Below are 20,934 nucleotides of genomic sequence, written 5' to 3'. Positions count from 1 at the left end.
GTTCACTCACCAAGCGGAGGTACAAAAAAATTGTATGTGAATGCTTTCACCTATTTTAACTATTACTCATTTGAGGCCCAAAGACCAGATAAAGAAACAAGAGCTATAAGTTAATAGTGATTCAGAAGTGAATAGAGGTTTATCATAACTTAAGGTTACTGATCCTCCAAAGAATCCACCTGACATTGAAACTCTCTACCAAAACTAGTTTTGTCAAAAAAACATGACTAAAGCATGAAATATGGAGACTATGGCTACTTGGGGAGAGCATGTAATTTGTTGCCCAGATCTTACTGTGAAATAATTAGGACCAATTCAGATGCTTGGGGATGTAGGTAAAAGAAACCCCAAATAAAAGTTGTTTTAAAATGCCCCACAGATAAGATTTGTTAATTTAGTGGCTTACCCATATCACCAAAGTCATGGGTATTTTATATCTTTAGCATGTAAGTGATATTTCTTTAATGATTATATGATAACTAGAGTAGTTCCAGGAAGCCCATGCAGATATTATAGGTTCTAGTGTTAAGAAGAGCTATTTTCTACTCTCCTTTTAAAAGATCTCTCTTATTATGGATGAAAATATTTCTGAAGGCTTCCGGCCAGACTTTGTCTCATGTCCATCAATGGAGAGTGATATATGAATTATTATGATTGATTTAAACTATTTCTGGGTTGGGAAATGGAATAACTTTACATCAGTTCATGGTAGAATGAACATCCTAACCAAACCAAGTGTCTACCAGCAGGGAAAAGACTGGGTTAAGGGGAGAAGGTAGAAATGGCAAACAATAGACCCCTCTGCACACTTGCTTTATAGATTTCTTACTAATGGGATACAGGGAAGAATGTTGTTGGAATCTGACTGGTTATACCCAAATTATTTTTTTTAAAAAGTGTCCCAGTGTAAAATTGATCAGAGTGGATCCGGGGTACCAGTAAGTAAAGTATTACATTGGTTTTGCAATACCTTCATGGAACATTTTAAACCTTTGATGTACCCTATATTGATAATGACACTCTGTTTTAATTAGGAAATAGGATGTAGGATAATGTGGCTACAGAAATGAAAGTAAAAGTGACTACAGTAGCTGTAATTGGCTATTTTAGGTTAGATACATGCAGGTACAGATTAAACACAATGGAAAAAGTGTTAGGTAGACTCAGTGGAATTCAATAGAAAAAAATATCAAGGTGATTAGAACTTTGTTGACATGCTTTGTCTATATTTTGATATTTTTATTCCTTTAATTTTTATTTAAATTCAATTAGCCAACATATAGTACATCATTAGTTTTTGATATTCAATGATTCATTAGTTGTATATAAAACCCAGTGCTTATCCCATCATATGCCCTCCTTAATGCCCATTACCCAGTTACACCACCCCTCCAGCGACCTCCCTTTCGGCAACCCTCAGTTTGTTTCCCGGAGTCAAGAGTCTCATATGGTTTGCTCCCTCTCTGATTTCTTCCATTACGTTTTCCCTCCCTTCCCTACTATCTATATTATCTGCCACCTCATCTCAACCAATTCAACCCGGACACTCACTCTGTTCCAGGCATGCATAAATTTGTTCTGTTACCAATCTATGAATGCCTCCTCCTTATAATGTTGGCACTAGCCAATTCCTCTGCTTAAAATGTTATTCTCCCAGGCTTTAATTGGCCTGGCTCCATTCTGTCTTTAAAATATCATTGCAGCCACTCTGGAAAACAGTGTGGAGGTCCCTTAAAAAGTTAAAAATTGAGCTACTCTATGACCCAGCCATTGCACTACTGGGTATTTACCCCAAAGATACAGACGTAGTGAAGAGAAGGGCCATATGCACCCCAATGTTCATAGCAGCTCTGTCCACAATAGCTAAATCATGGAAGGAACTGAGATGCCCTTCAACAGATGACTGGATTAAGAAGTTGTGGTCCATATATACAATGGAATATTACTCAGCTATCAGAAAGAACGAGTTCTCAACATTTGCTGCAACATGGACGGCACTGGAGGAGATAATGCTAAGTGAAATAAGTCAAGCAGAGAAAGACAACTATCATATGATTTCTGTCATCTATGGAACATAAGAAGTAGGAAGATCGGTAGGGGAAGAAAGGGATAAAGAATGGGGTAATCAGAAGGGAGAATGAAAGCATGAGAGACTATGGACTCTGAGAAACAAACTGAGGGCTTCGGGGGGGAATGGGATAGACTGGTGATGGGTAGTAAGGAGGGCACGTATTGCAGGGTGCATTGGGTGTTATACACAACTAATGAATCATCGAACTTTACATCAGAAACCAGGGATGTACTGTATGATGACTAACATAATATAATAAAAAAAAACATTTAAAAAAATTTAAAAAAATAAAATATCATCGCAAATACTAACTGCTCGTAGATCCCTTCTCTTATCACAATATCTATGGGGAGCCTCTGCTACTCTTTATAATTCACTGTTGTAGTTTTAACACAGTACTATCACTATTGACACTTCCATAGATGTTTATTAATCTCTCTTCTCTATAATGTAAGCTGTGTGGTAATAGGAACTTTATCTGTCTCTTCACTTTTTTCTTGCAATTGCCTAGAACAGTGTGCTCACTAACAGTAGATGTCTTTCCTCCCTAAGATTAAATGGTCAACCAATGCAGCAGAATGAAAGAACTCTCGAATTATAGCTAATCTGAATATAAGCTTTGATTAATCACCACACCATTCCTTTTAGTTATCTCTTTAAACGTACTGTTTAATATAGAAATAAATTAACTGAAATCTTGATATTCCTCTAGCCAATTTATGCAGAAACATGCAAGTGGGCAATAGGATGGTGGCAAAGTTGCAAATGTATGTTGCCAGCCTACTTATTGCAGAGAAACCTCAAAAATATATGGTAGCTACTCTTTTTGGCTTTTGGCTCAGAAGAGGTGAAAACACAACCCAAATCTCAGCTCATCGGACACCAGCCACCTCCACCATCCTACTTGTGTTTGACCCCAGTGAGATCAAAGTTGTATAGCTGAGATGCACTAGTGGGGAAGTCGATGCCATGTTTGCCCTGGTCTGCTGGGTCTGTCTCCAAAAGAGTTTGGTGGTGACCTCACCAAGACAACCAGTGATTGGGAAGGTCTGAGGATTACAGTGAAAGTGACCATTGCAAAAAGGCCCAGATTGAAGTGGTACCTTCTGCCTCTGTCCTGATTATTGAAGCTCTCAAGATACTGCCAAGAGGCAGAAAGAAGCAGAAAACATTAAGCACTGTGGAAAAATCACTTTGGATGAGATTGTCAATATTGCCCAACAGATGCAGTACCAATCTTTAGCCAGAGAACTCTCTGGAACCATTAAGCGGACCCTGGGGACCACCCAATCTGTGGGTTGCAATGTTGATAGCTGCCACCCCCTTGACATCATAGATGACTTCAACAGTGGTGCAGTGGAATGCCCAGCTAGTTAAAAACTACAAAGGGAAATGTTTCAATAAAGGATCACTTGACAATGCGCATGCATGCGCGCACACACACACACACATGCACGCACATATATCATAATATATGATATATTTAGTAGCTGGTGTAATGATAGTGGCTGAATCCCAGCTATGGAACTCACTGACTTTACAACATAATGAGCACTGGGTGTTATACACAACTCATGAATCATTGAACACTATGTCAAAAACTAATGATGTACTATACAGTGGCTAACTGAACATAATTAAAAAAAAATTCTAACTATGAAACATTTCAAACATAGAACAAGCTAGAACATATAATAAGCCCAATCTGCCCACCACCAAGATTACAATATTAATACTTCTTATCTTTATTTTGCAATCTCTTTCAATTTTTAAAGAAATAAATCAGTATAGGTAAAGCCAGAGAGAGAGAGAGAGAACTGCTTTGTCCTCTTATTTTATCCTTAACAATTTCAACTTTTCTGGGTAACGATGCTGATATCTTTGTTTTTAATCATAGAACTTTCTAAGAGAGTGAAAATGAGTCACACATTGGATGAAAGAAAGGAATAGCTCAGAGACCAAGGCCAAACTTTTTGTCTTTTGGTAACAGAAAGCAGAGATGGAAAAGTATGTGACATACTAGGATTTCAGACATCAGTCGTAGCTGGAGCCCAGTCAGGACTTGGTCCTTTGCCATGACAGAGGGGCTGGTAATGAACCTGGATATTCCTAAAGAAGGAACAATGACACCCATTTTTGGATCATCTTAAGGGATAGGCTGGTATCATCCTTTGGAAGCTCCACTAAATGTTATGCTTATGTGCAACAGAATTCCCTCAGTCTTGAAGCAAAACTGTATTAGAAAATAATTCCTTTGAATAATCTGTTGTTTCAGTAGACAATTCTACCAAATATTTTTTTAAAAGAATTAACACCAATTTTACACAATCACTTCCAGAATGTAGAAGTGGAAGGAACATTTTATGAAATCACTAATACCAAAATCAGGTACAGTATCCCACCCCAACCCACCCCCCAAAAAAACAATGAGAAGAATGGAAAAAATAGATAACAACATCTTTCATGAATATGGGTTTAAAAAATCTAACAAAACATTAGTAAATAGAATTCATTATATATATATATATATATATATATATGTATGTGTATATATATATATATATGTATGTATATATATAGTGAAAAAAGTGAGATTATTTCAGGGATGCAAGGGTGCTTCAATATTTAAAAATAAGTTAATATTAACAGGCTAAAAAGGAAAAAAAAACATGATTGTAGCAATCAATAGAGTAAAAACATTTAACATACTTCAACACCATTTATGATAAAAGCTCTAACAAACATGAATACAAGAGAACTTCCTCATCTTGGGAAAGGGCATCAGGTAACATATAGGTGACATTTTGGCTCAGGTCATGATCCCAAGGTCCTGGGATTGACTCCCGCATCAGGCTCCTTGCTCAGCAGGGAGTCTGCTTCTCTCTCTCCCTCTGCCTGCTGCTCCCCCTGCTTGAGCTCACCCCTCCCTCGTCAAATAAACTAATAAAATCTTTTGAAAAAGAATGAAATACTTAAGTATTAATCTAAAAAACATATCTAGGACTTATATACTGAAAAATACAAAATGCTGATGAAAGTGACCAAAGATAATCCAAATAAATTGAGAGATATGCTGTATTTATGGCTTGGAAGACTCAACATAGTAAAAAGTTTGATTCTACCCAAGTGGATACACAGGCTTAATTAAATTCCCACAAAACTCCAAGCAAGTTTTGTTTTGTTTTGTTTTGTTTTGTTTTGTTTTGTTTTAAGTTACGGACAAGGCTATTTTTAAATTGATATGGAAAATTAAAGATATAGAATAGCTACAAATAATTTTGAAAGAAAATAATACTGTGAGGAGGAGCACTGTACTTGATTTCTAGACATTATATAGCTACAGTCAAGAGAGTATAGTATCAGTGGAAGAATAGACACATAAATCAATCAGACAGAATAGAGAACTCAGAAGTAGCCCATACAAGTAGAGCCAACTGATTTTCTGATGAAAGGTGCAAAAGCAATTTAATATTAAAGGATAGACTTTTCAACAAGAATTATTAGAACAATGAGATGTGCATAAGAAAAAAAAACAAGAACCTCAGTCTAAACTTAACACTTTATACAAAATAATCTCACAATGTATTACAGAAGTAAATATAAAATATAATGATATTAAACTTTTACAAGAAAACGTAGGACAAAATCTTTAGGACCTAGGTTCTGATGAAGGGTACTTAGGTATAAAACAAGGGGCATGATCAATAAAAGGAAAAAAATCAAAAAATTGGATTTCATAGAAAATTTATTTTTTTAATTATTATGATATGTTAGTCACCATACCAAACATCATTATCTTTTGATGTAGTGTTCCATGATTCATTGTTTGCATATAATACCCAGTGCTCCATGCAATACGTGCCCTCCTTAATACCCTTCACTGGGCTAGCCCATCCCCCAACCCCACTCCCCTCTAAAACCCTCAGTTTGTTTCTCAGAGTCCATAGTCTCTCATCGTTCATCTTCCCGTCTGTTTCCACCCCCCTTAATTTTTCCATTCCTTCTCCTAATGATCTCCTTGCTAGTCCTTATGTTCCACAAGTAAGTGAAAACATCTGATAATTGTCTTTCTCTGCTTATTTCACTTAGCATAATCTCCTCCAGTTCCATCCATGTTGATGCAAATGTTGGGTAATGATCCTTGCTGATGGCTGAGTAATATTCCATTGTATATATGGACCACATCTTCTTTATCCATTTGCTGTTGAAGGGCATCTCAGCTCCTTCCTCAGTTTGGCTATTGTGGACAATGCTGATATGAACATTGCTGTGCATATAGCGCTTCTTTTCATGATATCTGTATCTTTGGGGTAAATACACAGTAGTGCAATTGCTGGATCATAGGGTAGGTCTATTTTTAACTTTTTGAGGAAACTTCACACTGTTTTCCAAAGTGGCTGTACCAACTTCATTCCCATGGACAGTATAATAGGGTTCCCATTTCTCCACATCCTCTCAACCATTTGTTGTTTCTTGCCTTGTCAAATTTTGCCATTCAAACTGGTGTAAGGTGGTATCTCAATGTGGTTTTGATTTGAATTTCCCTGATGGTTCATCAGTTGAACATTTTTTCATGTGCCTGTTAGTCATTCATATGTCTTTATTGGTAAACTGTCTGTTCATATCTTCTACCCATTTTTTGACTTGATTATTTGTTTCTTGGATGTTGAGTTTGAGAAGTTCTTTATAGATCTTGGATACCAGCCCTTTATCTGAAGAGTCATTTGCAAATATCTTCTCCCATTCCCTGGAGTGCCTCTTAGTTTTGTTGACTGTTCCCTTTGCTGTGCAGAAGCATTTTATCTTGGTGAAGTCAAAAAGTACATTTTTTCCTTTGTTTCCTTTGCCTTTGGAGACATGTCATGAAAGAGGTTGCTGTGACTGATGTCGAAGAGGTTACTGCCTATGTTCTCCTCTATGATTTTGATGGATTTCTGTCTCACATCAAGGTCTTTCACCCATTTAGAGTTTATATTTGTGTATGGTGTGAGAGAATGGTCGAGTTTCATTCTTCTGTATATAGCTGTCCAATTTTTCCAGCACCATTTTTTGAAGAGACTGTCTTGTTTCCACTGGATGTTTTTTCCTGCTTTGACGAAGATTAGTGGACCATAGAGTTGAGGGTCCATTTCTGGCTTCTCTATTCTGTTCCATTGATCTATGTGTCTGTTTTTGTGCCGGTACCATGCCGTCTTAATGATCACAGATTTGTAGTGTAACTTGAAATCAGACAATATGATGCACCCAAATTTGTTTTTCTTTTTCAGCATTTCCTTGGCAATTTGGGTCTTTTATCATTCCACATGAATTTTAGGATTGTTTGTTCCACCTCTTTGAAAAATGGCATTGGTATTTTGATCAGGATGGTGTTGAAAGTATGGATTGCTCTGGGTAGCATAGACATCTTGACTATGTTTATTCTTCTGATCCATGAGCATGGAATGTTTTTCCATCTTTTTGTGTCGTCTTCAATGTCTTTCATCAGTGTTCTGTAGTTTCTAGAGTACAGATCCTTTACCTCATTGGTTAGGTTTATTCCAAGATATCTTATTGTTTTTGGTGCTATTGTAAATGGAATCAAACCCCTAATTTCTCTTTCTTCAGTCTCATTGTTAGTGTATAGAAATGCAACTGATTTCTGTGCATTGATTTTGTATCCCGCCACATTACTGAATTGCTGTGTGAGTTCTAGTAATTTAGGGGTAGAATCTTTTGGGTTTTCTACATAAAGTATTGTGTCATCTGTGATGAGAGAGAGTTTGACTTCTTCTTTGCCAATTCGAATGCCCTTTTATTTATTTCTGTTGTCTGATTGCTTGTGCTAGGATATCTGGTACTATGTTGAACAATAGTGGTGAGAGTGGGCATCCCTGTCATGTTCCTGACCTTAAGGGTAAAGCTCTCAGCTTTCCCCCATTGAGAATTATATTCACTGTGGACTTTTCATAGATGGTTTATGAAATTGTCAAATGTTCCCTTTATCCCTACTTTCTGAAAAGTTTTAATCATGAAAGGATGCTGTATTTGTCAATTGCTTCTTCTGCATCAATTGAGAGTATCATATGGTTCTTGTCTTTTCCATTATTAATGTGTTCTATCTAATTGATTGATTCATGAATGTTGAACCACCATTGCATCCCTGGAATGAATCCCACCTGGTCATGATGGATAATCCTTTTAATGTATTGTTGGATCCTATTGCTAGGATCTTGTTGAGAATTTCGTCAACCATATTCATCAGGGATATCAGTCCGTAATTCTCCTTTTTGATGGGGTCTTTGCCTGGTTTGGGGATCAAGGTAATGCTGGCCTCATAGAACGAGTTTGGAAGTTTTCCTTCTGTTTCTATTTTTTGAAACAGCTTCAGGAGAATAGGTATTATTTCTTCTTTGAATGTTTGGTAGAATTCCCCAGAGAATCGATCAGGCCCTGGACTCTTGTTTTTTGGGAGGTTTTTTATCAGTACTTTAATCTTGTTACTGGATATTGGCCTATTTAGATTGTCAATCTCTTCCTGTTTCAGTCTTGTTAGTTTATAGCTTTCCAAGAAGGCATCCATTTCTTCCAGGTCACTTAATTTATTCTCATATAGTTGTTGATAATACTTTCTAATGATTGTTTCTTTTTCCTTGGTGTTGGTCATGATCTCTCCCCTTTCATACATACTTTTATTAATTTGGGACCTTTCTCTTTTCTTTTGGGTAAGTCTGGCCAGTGGTTTATCGATCTTTTTAATTCTTTCAAAGAACCAGCTTCTAGTTTCATTGATCTGCTCTACAGTATTTCTGGTTTCCAATTCATTGATCTCTGCTCCAATCTGAATCAGTTATCTTTTCCTGTGTGGCTTAGGCCTGTTTTTCTGTTCCTTCTCCTGTTGTTTAGGTGTGAGTACAGGGTCTGTATTTTAGATTTTTCTATTCTTTTAAGTGAGGCTTGGATGGCTATATATTTTCCCCCTTAGGACCACCTTTGCAGTATCCCATAGGTTTTGGATCGATGTGTTTTCATTCTTATTGGTTTCCATAAATTGCTCAAGTTCTTCTTCAATTTCTTGGTTTACCCAAACATACTAAAGCAGGATGGTCCTTAACTTCCAAGTGTTTGAGTTTCTTCCAGTTTTTTTTTTCTTGTGATTGAGTTCCAATTTAAAAGCATTGTGGTCTGAGAATATAAAGGGAATAATCTCAATATTTTGGTATCAGTTGAGACGTGTTTTTTGACCCAGTATGTGGTCTATTCTGGAGAAAGTTCCATGTGCGTTCGAAAAGAATGAGTATTCTGGTTTTTTGCAGGGTGGAATGTTCTGTATATATCTATGAAGTCCATCTGGTCCAGTGGGATATTCAAAGCTCTTGTTTCTTTGTTGATTTTCTGCTTAGATGATCCATCTATTCCTGAAAGTGGAGTGTTGAGGTCCCCTACTATTAATGTATTATTATCTGTATATTTCTTTACTTTGATTAACAGTTGGCTTATGTAGTGGGCTGCTCCCCTGTTGGGGGCATAAATGTTTATAATTGTTAGATCCTCTTGTTGGATAGACCCTTTAAGAATGGTATAGTGTCATTCTGTATCTCTAACTACAGTCTTTAGCTTAAAATCTATTTTGTCTGATATGAGAATACTACCCCAGCTTTCTTTTGAGGTCCGTTGGCATGAAAAATGGTTCTACATCCCTTCACTTTCAGTCTGGATGTATCTTTAGATTCAAAGTGAGTCTGTTGTAGACAGCATATGGATGGGTCATGTCTTTTTATCCAATCTGCAACCCTGTGGCGTTTTATGGGAGCATTTAGGTCACTCAAATTGAGAGTGTTTATTGAGAGATATGATTTTAATGTTGTCATGTTGTCTGTGAAGTCCTTGTTTCATCCAAATTTAAAAGTTTTTTTATAATAATTTTTTATTATGTCATGTTAGTCACCATACAGTACATCCTTAGTTTATGATGTAATGTTCCATGATTCATTATTTGCGTATAACAGCCAGTGCTCCATGCAATATGTGCCCTCCTTAATACCCATCACCAGCCTATCCCAGTCCCCCATCCCGCTCCCCTCTGAAACCCTCAGTTTGTTTCCCAGAGTCCATAGTCTCTCATGGTTCATTCAGCCTTCTGTTTACCCTCCTCCCTTAATTCTTCCCTTCCTTCTCCTACTGGTCTTCCTGCTATTTCTTATGTTACATAAATGAGTGAAACCATATGATAATTGTCTTTCTCTGCTTGACTTATTTCACTTAGCATAATCTCTTCCAGTCCCATCCATGTTGCAGCAAATGTTGGGGAATCGTTCTTTCTGATTGCTGAGTAATATTCCATTGTATACATGGAACACATCTTCTTAATCCAGTCATCTGCTGAAGGGCATCTCAGCTCCTTCCACAATTCAGCTATTGTGGACAATGCTGCTATGAACATTGGGGTGCATCTGGCCCTTCCCTTCACTAAGTCTGTATCTTTGGGGTAAATACCCAGTAGTGCAATGGCTGGATCATAGGGTAGCTCAATTTTTAATTTTTTAAGGGACTTCCACACAGTTTTCCAATGTGGCTGTACCAACTTGCACTCCCACCAACAGTGTAATAGGGATCCCCTTTCACCACATCCTCTGCAATGTTTGTTCTTTCTAGCAAAATTTAAAAGTTTTGCTGTACAATGACTTTGCACTACTATGATAATGGACAGCCAGACTACAGACTGGAAGAAAATACTTGTAAACAATACATGTAATAAAGGACTCAAATCTAGATTACATAAAGAACTCTCAAACCCAGCATTATAAAACAAAAAGTTCATTTCGAAAATGGGCAAAGGGGATGAACAAACATTTAGTTAAGGAAGACATACAAATAACATAAGTACAGGGAAAGAATTCCACTATTCTCACCATTAGGGAAATTCAAATTAAGAGCACAATGAGATATCAGTACATACCTATAAGGACCTCTAAATTTATTCTAAGAGTGACTATACCAGTTGTTGGTGAGGATGCAGATAAAGTAGATCTCTCATACATTGTTAATGGGTATGTAAGATGGTATAGCCTTTCTGGAAAATAGTTTGGTAGTTTTATTCAGAGTAAATATGCAATTACCATGTAACCCAGATAAATGAAAACCCGTGGGCCCAGATAAATGAAAATTTATGTCTATACAAAATCCTGTCCATAAATGTTCATAGCAACTTTGTAGTAGCTCAAAACTGGAAACATCCAAAATGTCCTTCATATATAAATATTTTATCAGCATTAAAAATAAATGAACTATTGAGACATGCAACAACTTGGATTTATATCAGTCACATTATAGTGAGTGAAAAATGCCAGTCTCAAAGGTATGATTCAATTTATATAAGATTATAAAACTGACAAAATTATGGAGACACAGAACAGAGTAGTGATGGCCAAGGGTTAGGCATGGTTGGGAATGCATGTGACTGTAAAGGAATAGTATGTGAGAAATCTTTGTGGTTGAAAAATAGAGCTGTATTTTGATTACAGTGATGTTTATAGAATCTACATTTATGTTAAAATATCATTGACCTACACATACACACGGTACCAATGTCAACTTACTTGATATTGTACTACAATGATATAAGATGAAACATTGGTGGAAACCAGCTAAAAGGTGCATTAGCCCTGTATAATCTTTGCAAATTCCTGTGACTCTATTATTTCAAAACAAAATGTTTTTTTTTAAGATTTTATTTATTTATTTGACAGAGAGAGACAGCCAGCGAGAGAGGGAACACAAGCAGGGGGAGTGGGAGAGGAAGAAGCAGGCTCATAGCAGAGGAGCCTGATGTGGGGCTTGATCCCATAATGCCGGGACCACGCCCTGAGCCAAAGGCAGACGCTTAACCGCTGTGCCACCCAGGCACCCCCAAAACAAAATGTTTTTTAAGGATGTCTTGCAGAAGCCACAAAGCCAACACTCAAATTCCACAGCTTTGTGGACCAAGGTAGCTCTACTTCAGGGAAATACAAGCTACTATACAGTATGCTCCAGGCAGTCTACAAGGTCTAGGAAATGCTTCTGTGGTTATTGCTATTGATTGGATAACACCAATCCCTCTATTAACCATGGTTCTCAAGCTGAATGCACTTTGAACAAGAGACAGTATAAAAAGCCCAGCTCACTGGGAGATGGATTGGAAGCTTTCAGAGCAAGGCATTTGCACTAAGGGCATCTTACTGAGACCACCAGGATAATTTCTGCAGTGCCACGAAGCAAAATAGGAGGAAGATGGTAATGAAGGAATCTCCCCATGGGTTTCATTTCTTAAGCAGAAAAGGGCAGGTATAACTTGAAGAATCTAAAAGGATTAGGGGTTTGGACCAATAGGCTCATAATGTTATAAGTCTCTTCATGGCATTCACAACAGAACCTTCGGGAAGGTTTGGAAGAAATAAATTGCTTGCACTCAGAAAAATGAGGCTTGGGTTCTAAAGATGGATCCACTCTAGGCTTCATTTCCTAGACAGTCTCTCTAGAGAAGTCAGACCTATTATCCTAACCATTTATTTCCTGTGTCCATATGACTTTCTGTGTTGGGGACAAATGTAAGCCGGAAGCGGAGGTCTGTGATCTAAATGCCAGGGTCTTCTGCCTTAGGACCCATCCTTGCTGACATAGGTGGGTTTTCTTTTTTTTTTATAATAAATTTTTATTATGTTATGTTAGTCACCATACAGTACATCCCTAGTTTTTGATGTAATGTTCCATGATTCATTACTTGTGTATAAAACCTAGTGCACCAATGCAATAAGTGCCCTCCTTAATACCCATCACCAGCCTATCCCAATCCCCCATACCCCTTCCCTCTGAAGCCCTCAGTTTGTTTCCCAGAGTCCATAGTCCCATCCTTGCTGACATAGGTGGGTTTTCAATACAGAATTCAAGGAGTTCCTTGAAATATCCAGCAGAGGGACCCCTGGACTCATTTGTAAATACTGATTTAGCCTAGTCCTCCTCTACCCTGCTGCTCCTTGACCCTTAGGATGAGGAAAGTGAGCTAAGGAGGGCTGCATCTAACTCCAAGAAAAATTAAGAGCCATCAAATGCTTTAAACTAATTAAAACATTATGATCTGGGCAACCAGTGTAGTAAATCGTATGAGGGGCATTACTGAAGATAGAGATCATGCCAAAGGCAGCTGCAAAGTTCAGGCAAGCAACAATGACCACAGGGATGGAAAGAAGGGAAAACACTGACCACACAAGATGGCAAAACTGCCATGGCAGGATGGGTCTGATCATATAAGGGAGATGCCCAGATTTTAGTTTCTGGCAGCAGACATGGGAGTGTCACTAGTGATCCTATATCCTTTCAAGTATTATGACAGTAAATGAGAAGGTGACATGAATTGTGGGTGTCCAGTGGAGGTCATAGGGGCCCTAGGGAGTGCTCCATCCATCATAGTCACAATTATCAATTCTTGTTTGCTACATTGTTGCTTTATGAAGAGCTTTAACAAGCAACTGACCTTTGTCTTTATGGCTATTGGGAGGCATGCTTAGAGTAAAATCATTCCAATGAAGACATACAAATGGCTAACACACACATGAAAACATGTTCAAAATCATTAGCCATCAGGGAAATTCAAATCAAAACCACATTGAGATACCACCTTACGCCAGTTAGAATGGCAAAAATTGACAAGGCAGGAAACAACAAATGTGGGAGAGTAATGGAGAAAGCGGATCCCTCCTACACTGTTGGTGGGAATGCAAGTTGGAATGCACTCTGGAAAACAGTGTGGCGGTCCCTTAAAGAGTTAAAATTGAGCTACCCTATGATCCAGCCATTGCACTACTGGATATCTACACCAAAGATACAGACGTAGTGAAGAGAAGGGCCATATGCACCCCAATGTTCATAGCAGCATTGTCTACAATAGCTAAATTGTGGAAGGAGCCGAGATGCCCTTCAACAGACGACTGGATTAAGAAGATGTTGTCCATATATACAATGGAATATTGCTCAGCCATCAAAAAGAACGGATTCTCAACATTTGCTGCAACATGGATGGCACTGGAGGAGATAATGCTAAGTGAAATAAGTCAAACAGAGAAAGACAATTATCATATGGTTTCAATCATCTATGGAACATAAGAAGTAGGAAGATCGGTAGGAGAAGAAAGGGAAGAAGAAAGGGTGGGTAAACAGAAGGGTGAATGAAGCATGAGAGACTATGGACTCTGAGAAACAAACTGTGGGCTACAGAGGGGAGTGGGGTGGGGGAATGGGATAGGGTGGTGATGGGTAGTAAGAAGGGCACATATTGCATGGTGCACTGGGTGTTATATGCAACTAATGAATCATTGAACTTTACATCAAAAACCAGGGATGTACTGTATGGTGACTAACATAACATAATAAAAAAATTATTACAAAAATCATTCCAAAATTCAGATCATTTTAAAGTAAATATCTTACCCAACTTGCATATAATTGCACATCCTTTATAACAGTGCACTCAATTTGGCCATATAGCTTACTGTGAAATGGCTTTTATTGAGATTGTTTTATGTCTTTGTTGAGGGTCTACTAGCACCCACTTTACATGTTTTAACTACAGTTTGTCATGCGCTGCTCCACAGCACGTAATTTTGTATTGGAGCAAACTGTAAGTTGTTTCTTGAGGAAGCCTTTGATCTTTTCAGCAGAACACTCAACATACACCTTGATGTGTGTGTGGTTGTATGGGGAGAAGGTATGTACACATTTTAAGTCTCCCATAAACAGTTCTCTTTTGTGAAGAAGTCTTTGCCCCTACTACAGAATATTTCCGTTCAGTATATTCCCATATGAGGAATTTCCAGGTAAAAAAGTACAAATGTTTTTAAAACTCTTGAAGATGCCATTGACTGAATTTATTTCAGGGTAAGTTGTAGTAATTTATACTTCTATCTGAAGTATGTAATGAAGGGTGCCTGCTTCATAACAACGTTATTACACAGGCTGTTCCTTGGGCTTTCATTCTATTCTATGCCCATTTAATGAATGAAAATGGGAATACTGGTCTAATATTTCTGTCTTTAAATATTAGTGGGGTTTTAACATTTTTCATTGTTGTTTGGCACATGCATTTCTTCTGCTTTTTGTTATGCGATATCTTTTACCCATTTATTTACAGGGGTTTTATTTTTTTCCTCCATTATAACATAAAAAGCTGTGTACTACATTGATCTACATTTTGGAACTTTCAAATAAATGGGTCTTAAATTTGTTTTCACTGCTTCTTTTTTCTTATGTTCAATTAGCCAACTTATAGTGCATTATGACTTTTTGATGTAGTGAGCAACAATTTCACTCGTTGCATGTAACACCCAGTGCTCATCACCAAATGTGCCCTGTATTTTCATGTATTCCCAGAGTTTTGTTTTCTGCCTTCTGACTTTATAACATCAACTATTCTTAAACTTTCCCATTGACTATTTGGCTAATTAGTTTATTTGTAGATAAAAATTCATTATTATTATAATTTATTTCTCATCAGAATTTAAAGTAACTCAGACATTAAGCCCTTGGCATTGGTAAAATAAGGTTATTTGCTTTATATCAGATATGAGATAAATGAGATGGAGGATTATGGTTTTGTTTCACCAAGAACAACTTGCTCAAACACCCCGTGAGTAAATAAATGATTTGGAGGAAACTACAGAAATGACAATAAATGAACTAAAAACAAACAAGAAATACTAAACCCATGTGACACTTTTCTATCCCAGAAAACCCTCTTTTGGGGATAGTTGTCAGCTGGGTCAGTGCTGGTGCCTTCGATGGGCATTAGTTGTCCTCAAAATAAGTAAAGAGTGATTTGGGGCAGAAACACAGTACTCGCTGACCCAAGAAGTTTACAAGAGACTCCTTCTGAATTTCTTGAAAATCTAGCCACTTGGACAACTTGCCAAAGATCCTCTATTGCCAACCATGTTCTCTAGTGGGACCAGTTACCCTAGAAAGCTCAGCTCTGGGAATGGCCTTTCCATTGTATATGTTCACCTCATAATATACAAGCTCAGCTTCCTAAGTGGCGGTGGATTGCACCTGAAGAAGAGATTTCACCTTGCCCTATTATAAGAGAAAAGAAGGCAGGTTTGGGCACAGATGCTGGCAGGATTATGGGCAAAGATTATGAAACAAGTGGTAGCCACAGCACAGGTAATGAGGGTATGACTTTAAACACTGCGGCAGGGGCTATACTGTGCCGCGGCAGGAGCAACTGAAAGGACCAGTGATACGCCACTAGGTGGCAGAAGAATTCCACCATCTTTTTTTACCTTGTTTCTGGACCGTAATCTTTACCCAGAGAAGGGGGCTTTAGGGTAGGAGTCTTGATCCTTACAGGGCAGTAGAGGTGGCAGCAGTGCAGATGATCCCGGTCCACATAAAGAGAGTCATAACTTCAGGAAAGTCCACTTATATATACTACTCTGGTATGTGCGTGAGTATCTTTCCGCAGAGCACTCGGGTGGATTTGGTTGCCTTCCCTCCCACACCAAGCCCTGCACCCAAGGGTTGACTAAGTTATTTAGTAACCTCAGACATTGTCAGCTGATTTCCCCTGTATGTTTAGATTTATCCCCCCCCCAACCAGTAAGTTCCCCTTAGACCTCCATGTCACTAGTCGCGTATCTCCCTCCCTTTCCACCACCACCTGCAATCCACATTGGAGCCTGGTGTTCCCTTTTCCCATTTATAAGCCTAGATATTTTGCACGGAACATTTCCATCCCAGTATTAGTGTGTTGATGAAACCCACATCTCCTGAGCTGCTGGACACCCACCATGGCCACATGCCTGACAAATACCCCCATTGACCACTTCATCCACATAGCTAATAAACCTAAATACTTGTGGTGCTGCAAGGAGATGGCCCTTCTTTCCCACATAACCTTAAGGAAAAACGTCTGCTTCAAACTGCAAATTTACTGATATGTGCCATTTAATTAAGCTATTGGAGCCTGAGACACTCACCTACAAAATGGGAATAATAATGCCTACTTTGAAGGACTATTGTGAAGATCAAATCAGATGAGGCATTCAGCATCTTCCCGATTCAACCTCACTGACTTGTGAAGTTTTACTCTTGAGTTAAAGAAATCTTAGTTTTCACCACCCCACACAATCACTGCATTATTATGACGAATGTAGTACTGTCCTTGAGTAAGGTTCATCACCGTGGTTTCTACTATCACTGGTAGTAATCTGGATGTTTAAGTGTATTCAGAGAATGTGGTTAAACTTGGCTCCCGTCATCTAGAGTAAGAATGAGAATAAAGACAAACACTTTCATGTTATGCTGAAAGTATATTTATATATATAGATATAGATATTTATTTTTCTGCAGACAGCTTTTACTGATGAGTCATTTTAATGTTCAAAGAACAGCCTATTTCAATACTACATAATCTGTACCAGAATGAGATGGATAGCTTCTCAATTCATTTCACAAAGCCAGCACAACTCTGATACCAAAACATAACAATTATAACACAAAACAGAGAATCACAGATCTCACTTAAAAATACAGATGCCAAAATACCAAATAGAACAGTAGCCAATCGAAATCAACACCACATGAAAATGTACAAAGCTTTGGCAGATACCAAGTTGAACCAAATTTAAATCCAAACTTACACACGTAGAACTGGAACATAAACACCAGAAACAAAACGCCCCCCCACCCCACCCCACCCTGTCAGTGGCCTCTGGCCAGGAACCCAAAGGAATGAGATATCTGCAGAAGGAACCACATTAGCGGGGAGGGGAACTGCTGGTGGGGTCACCGGCATTATCACCGGATCCAGGCTCATCCTCATCCAGATCTTCAGACTCACACTCTGCCAGCGCTTCAAAGTACTGCAAAGGCCAGCACCGTGGATCTCTCTTATGGAGCTTGGCCAAAAACCTCAAAACAAGCATCTTGCTGGTTTCGAGGAATGCTCGGGGGCCCCAGAGGAACTCATATTCTGCTGGCTCAGTATAGGGGATTCGCCTGTACTCTAGGTACTTCTGCCTTACAAACACTTCGGTGATGAGCTTCTTTGTATTTCCGAAGAGAGCATGTGTCTCTCGGACATCCAACCCTAACCTGTACAGAAAACTAAAGATCATGTCCTCCCTGACACAATTGCCTTTCATAAAGATGAGACTCAGGACCACCATCAGGAGGCCTAACTTGGGCCTGTCTAAATAGGATGCCACTGGTTCACCCTTATGGTGTCCCAGCTTGTTGATGATAATATAAGAGTGGTTTTCGGGATCAATTTCTTTCAATTGATAACCGAAGACGCACTGTAGCTTATTGTTGGCACGGTTGATGATATCCAAGCACTCGTCTTTATATTCCCGGATGATGAATTTCACCATCTCTGAGCGCTTGATGGGCACCTTGGCTTGGTCCTTGACCAAGAGGAACTGCACCAAAGCATTTGCTCTCTCATCCAGGGGAGACAATGGCTGAGTCTCCAACTTGGGGTCATTCTGGGTGGCACCAAATCCCTGAGAGAGATTGGTGAACTCAGAGATAATCAAGGGCTGAGGGCTACCTGGGCTTTCCCAGAGACCCAGGGCCCTCGAAGTGCTTGGGCCCTCCCAGGCACTCAGAGCCCAAGTTGTGCTGGGCCCTTCCCAGCCACTCAGGATCCGGGAGGTGCTCGGGCCCTCCCAGCCGCTCAGGCCACGGGAGGTGCTCGGGCCCTCCCAGTCACCCAGGACCTGAATAGGGTTTTCAACCTCCCAGTCATTCAAGTTCAGATTTTCCCAGGGTCTTGGTGCCTGCCAGTCGCGCAGGGCCAGCATTTGGCCACCGCTGTCCTCTTCGGTATTCAGATGCTTCTTCTTCCGGGTGGCTTTGCCAGAGCGACGCGGTGGCTCAGCAGACGTCTTCGAGGCCTCTTGAGTGGTGGCCATCGCCTTGGGGGCAGCTGCCGTAGCCATTAGGATGGTAGGCACTGCCTGGGCTGCTTTCGAAGCATTCACATTGGGCTGCGGAACCCATGGAACTGCAGGCAGGGCCTCCACACAGGCAAATGGATCCTGCAGAGCAAGTGGCAGTGACTTCGGGGTCTCAGAGGGGGCAGATGGGCCCTGAAAGGCATTAGAAGAGGCAGGCTGGAACCGGGAGGTAGTTGGAAAGACCCTTGAAGTGGCAGTGAAGGTCTCCGATGTGGCAGGCAAGTTTTTCCAGGCAGTCGGCAGGTGTGCTCGGGCAGCTGACACTGCCTTTGGAGCACAGAAAGTGGCAGCAAAGATCATGCGATCCTTCGAAGGGGCCCTCCGTTCCTTTGAAGAGGTCCTCCGTTCCTTTGAAGAGGTCCTGCGTTCTATTGAAGAGGCCCTGGATTCTCCCGATGGAGTCATCAGTGATTTAGCGGAGCCCATGGGAAAATTTGCTGCCGCTAAGGGAGCTCCGGGCTGGCCCTGCAAGGCTGCTGGGGGGCCTTGCCAGGAGGGCTGGAGTTGCAAGGTGGGCAGCTCTGCTTGCGGGCCCGAGGGCTGGGCCTGCTGGGTGGATAGCTGGATTTGCAAGGCCTTTTGGGAGGCCGGGACCCCCTGAAAGGGCTGCTCCAGCTGAACCAGTGGTGGGCCCTGCCTCTGGGCCTCCTGGGTGGGCACAGGCTGCCAGAACTGCCCAGGGGCCTTGGGAGCCTGCCAGGCCAGAGCCTGGGCTTGCTGCACTTCCTGGAATTCCATCGACGTCGGCAGCTCGTGTGGCACTGGGGCTTGGCCTTTGGGGGCCTGCCAGATGATGGGCGGGCAGTGCACAGCCTGTGGGGCAGACAGAGGGGCCGACAGCACAGCCTGGGGTGCCTGCGGGCCAGCGGGAGGCGCCGTGGGCACCTGCGTTGCTGGCGGGGCCGTGGGCACCTGCGGCGCTGCTCGCACCTGTGGAGCTGCCCGAACCTGCGGGGTGGGCAGCCTAGCCTGTGGAGCCTGCCGCAGTGGCGGCGGAGGTGGCAGGGCCTGCCAGAGTGGTGGTGGGGTGGCCAGGACCTGTGGGGCAGGCCGGATGGGCGGCGGTGCCTGGCGTATCAGCGGTGGTGCCTGGCGAATTGGGGGTGGGGCCTGGCGCACCGGCGGGGGGCCAGGTCGGATGGGTGGTGGGCCAGGGCGTATGGGTGGTGGGCCCTGGCGCACGGGTGGTGGTGCCTGCCAGGCAATGGTCGGAGCCTGCCAGGTGACCTGCGTGGCCTGCCAAGCCAGAGGCGTGGCTTGCCAGCCCTGTGGCGGGGCCTGCCATCCCTGCGAGGTGGCCTGCCAGCCCGGGGGTGTGGCCAGCTGTGCCGGCGGGGCCTGCGGGCCCTGGGGAACCTGCGGAGGAGCCCTTATAACCTGAGACTGGATTTGCAGAATCAGAGGCTGAGCCTGTGGGGCCCAAGAAGCCAGAGGCTGCGCAGGTTGGGCCGCCGGCTGCGCCATCGGGGCTCCTGAAGCTGGAGGCTGGGTGATCGGAGCTCTCGAACCTGGAGGATGAATCATCAGGACTCCGGGACCAGGAGGCTTGGCCATCGGGGCTCCTGGAGGCGGAGGCTGGGTCATCAAGGCTCCTGGGGGCGGAGGCTGGGCCATCGGGGCTCCCGGAGCAGGAGGCTGGACCATCAGGACTCCCGGAGTCAGAGGCTGGGCCATCAGGACTCCCGGAGTCGGAGGCTGGGCCATCGGGGTCCCCGGAGGGGGAGGATGGGCCATCGGTGTCCCCGGAGGGGGAGGGTGAGCCATCGGTGTCCCCGGAGGGGGAGGATGCGCCATCGGTGTCCCCGGAGGGGGAGGATGCACCATCGGGGTCCCCGGAGGGGGAGGATGGGCCATCGGGGTCCCCGGAGGGGGAGGATGGGCCATCGGGGTCCCCGG

The 20,934-nt window shown here is 41.6% G+C and overlaps 1 protein-coding gene across 1 annotated transcript in view; it reads right to left on the bottom strand.

Annotated features, from left to right (window-relative positions):
• Nucleotides 1–17,800: 17,800 nt before the first annotated feature.
• The window catches only part of MAGEL2 (MAGE family member L2), a 3,657-nt gene continuing 523 nt past the window's right edge, over nt 17,801–20,934 (bottom strand). Inside the window, exon 2 of the mRNA XM_040642612.1 lies at nt 17,801–20,934. This exon is cut by the window's right edge and continues 1 nt beyond it. Coding sequence (XP_040498546.1) covers nt 17,836–20,934 — 3,099 coding nt within the window. The 3' untranslated portion in view covers nt 17,801–17,835.

The sequence above is a fragment of the Ursus maritimus genome, unplaced genomic scaffold (genome assembly GCF_017311325.1).
Source record: "Ursus maritimus isolate PB19 unplaced genomic scaffold, ASM1731132v1 scaffold_27, whole genome shotgun sequence".
In the NCBI taxonomy this organism is placed as follows: domain Eukaryota; kingdom Metazoa; phylum Chordata; class Mammalia; order Carnivora; family Ursidae; genus Ursus; species Ursus maritimus.
The sequence above is the reverse complement of the archived record's forward strand: the minus strand, read 5'-3'. Positions and strand labels throughout refer to the sequence as shown.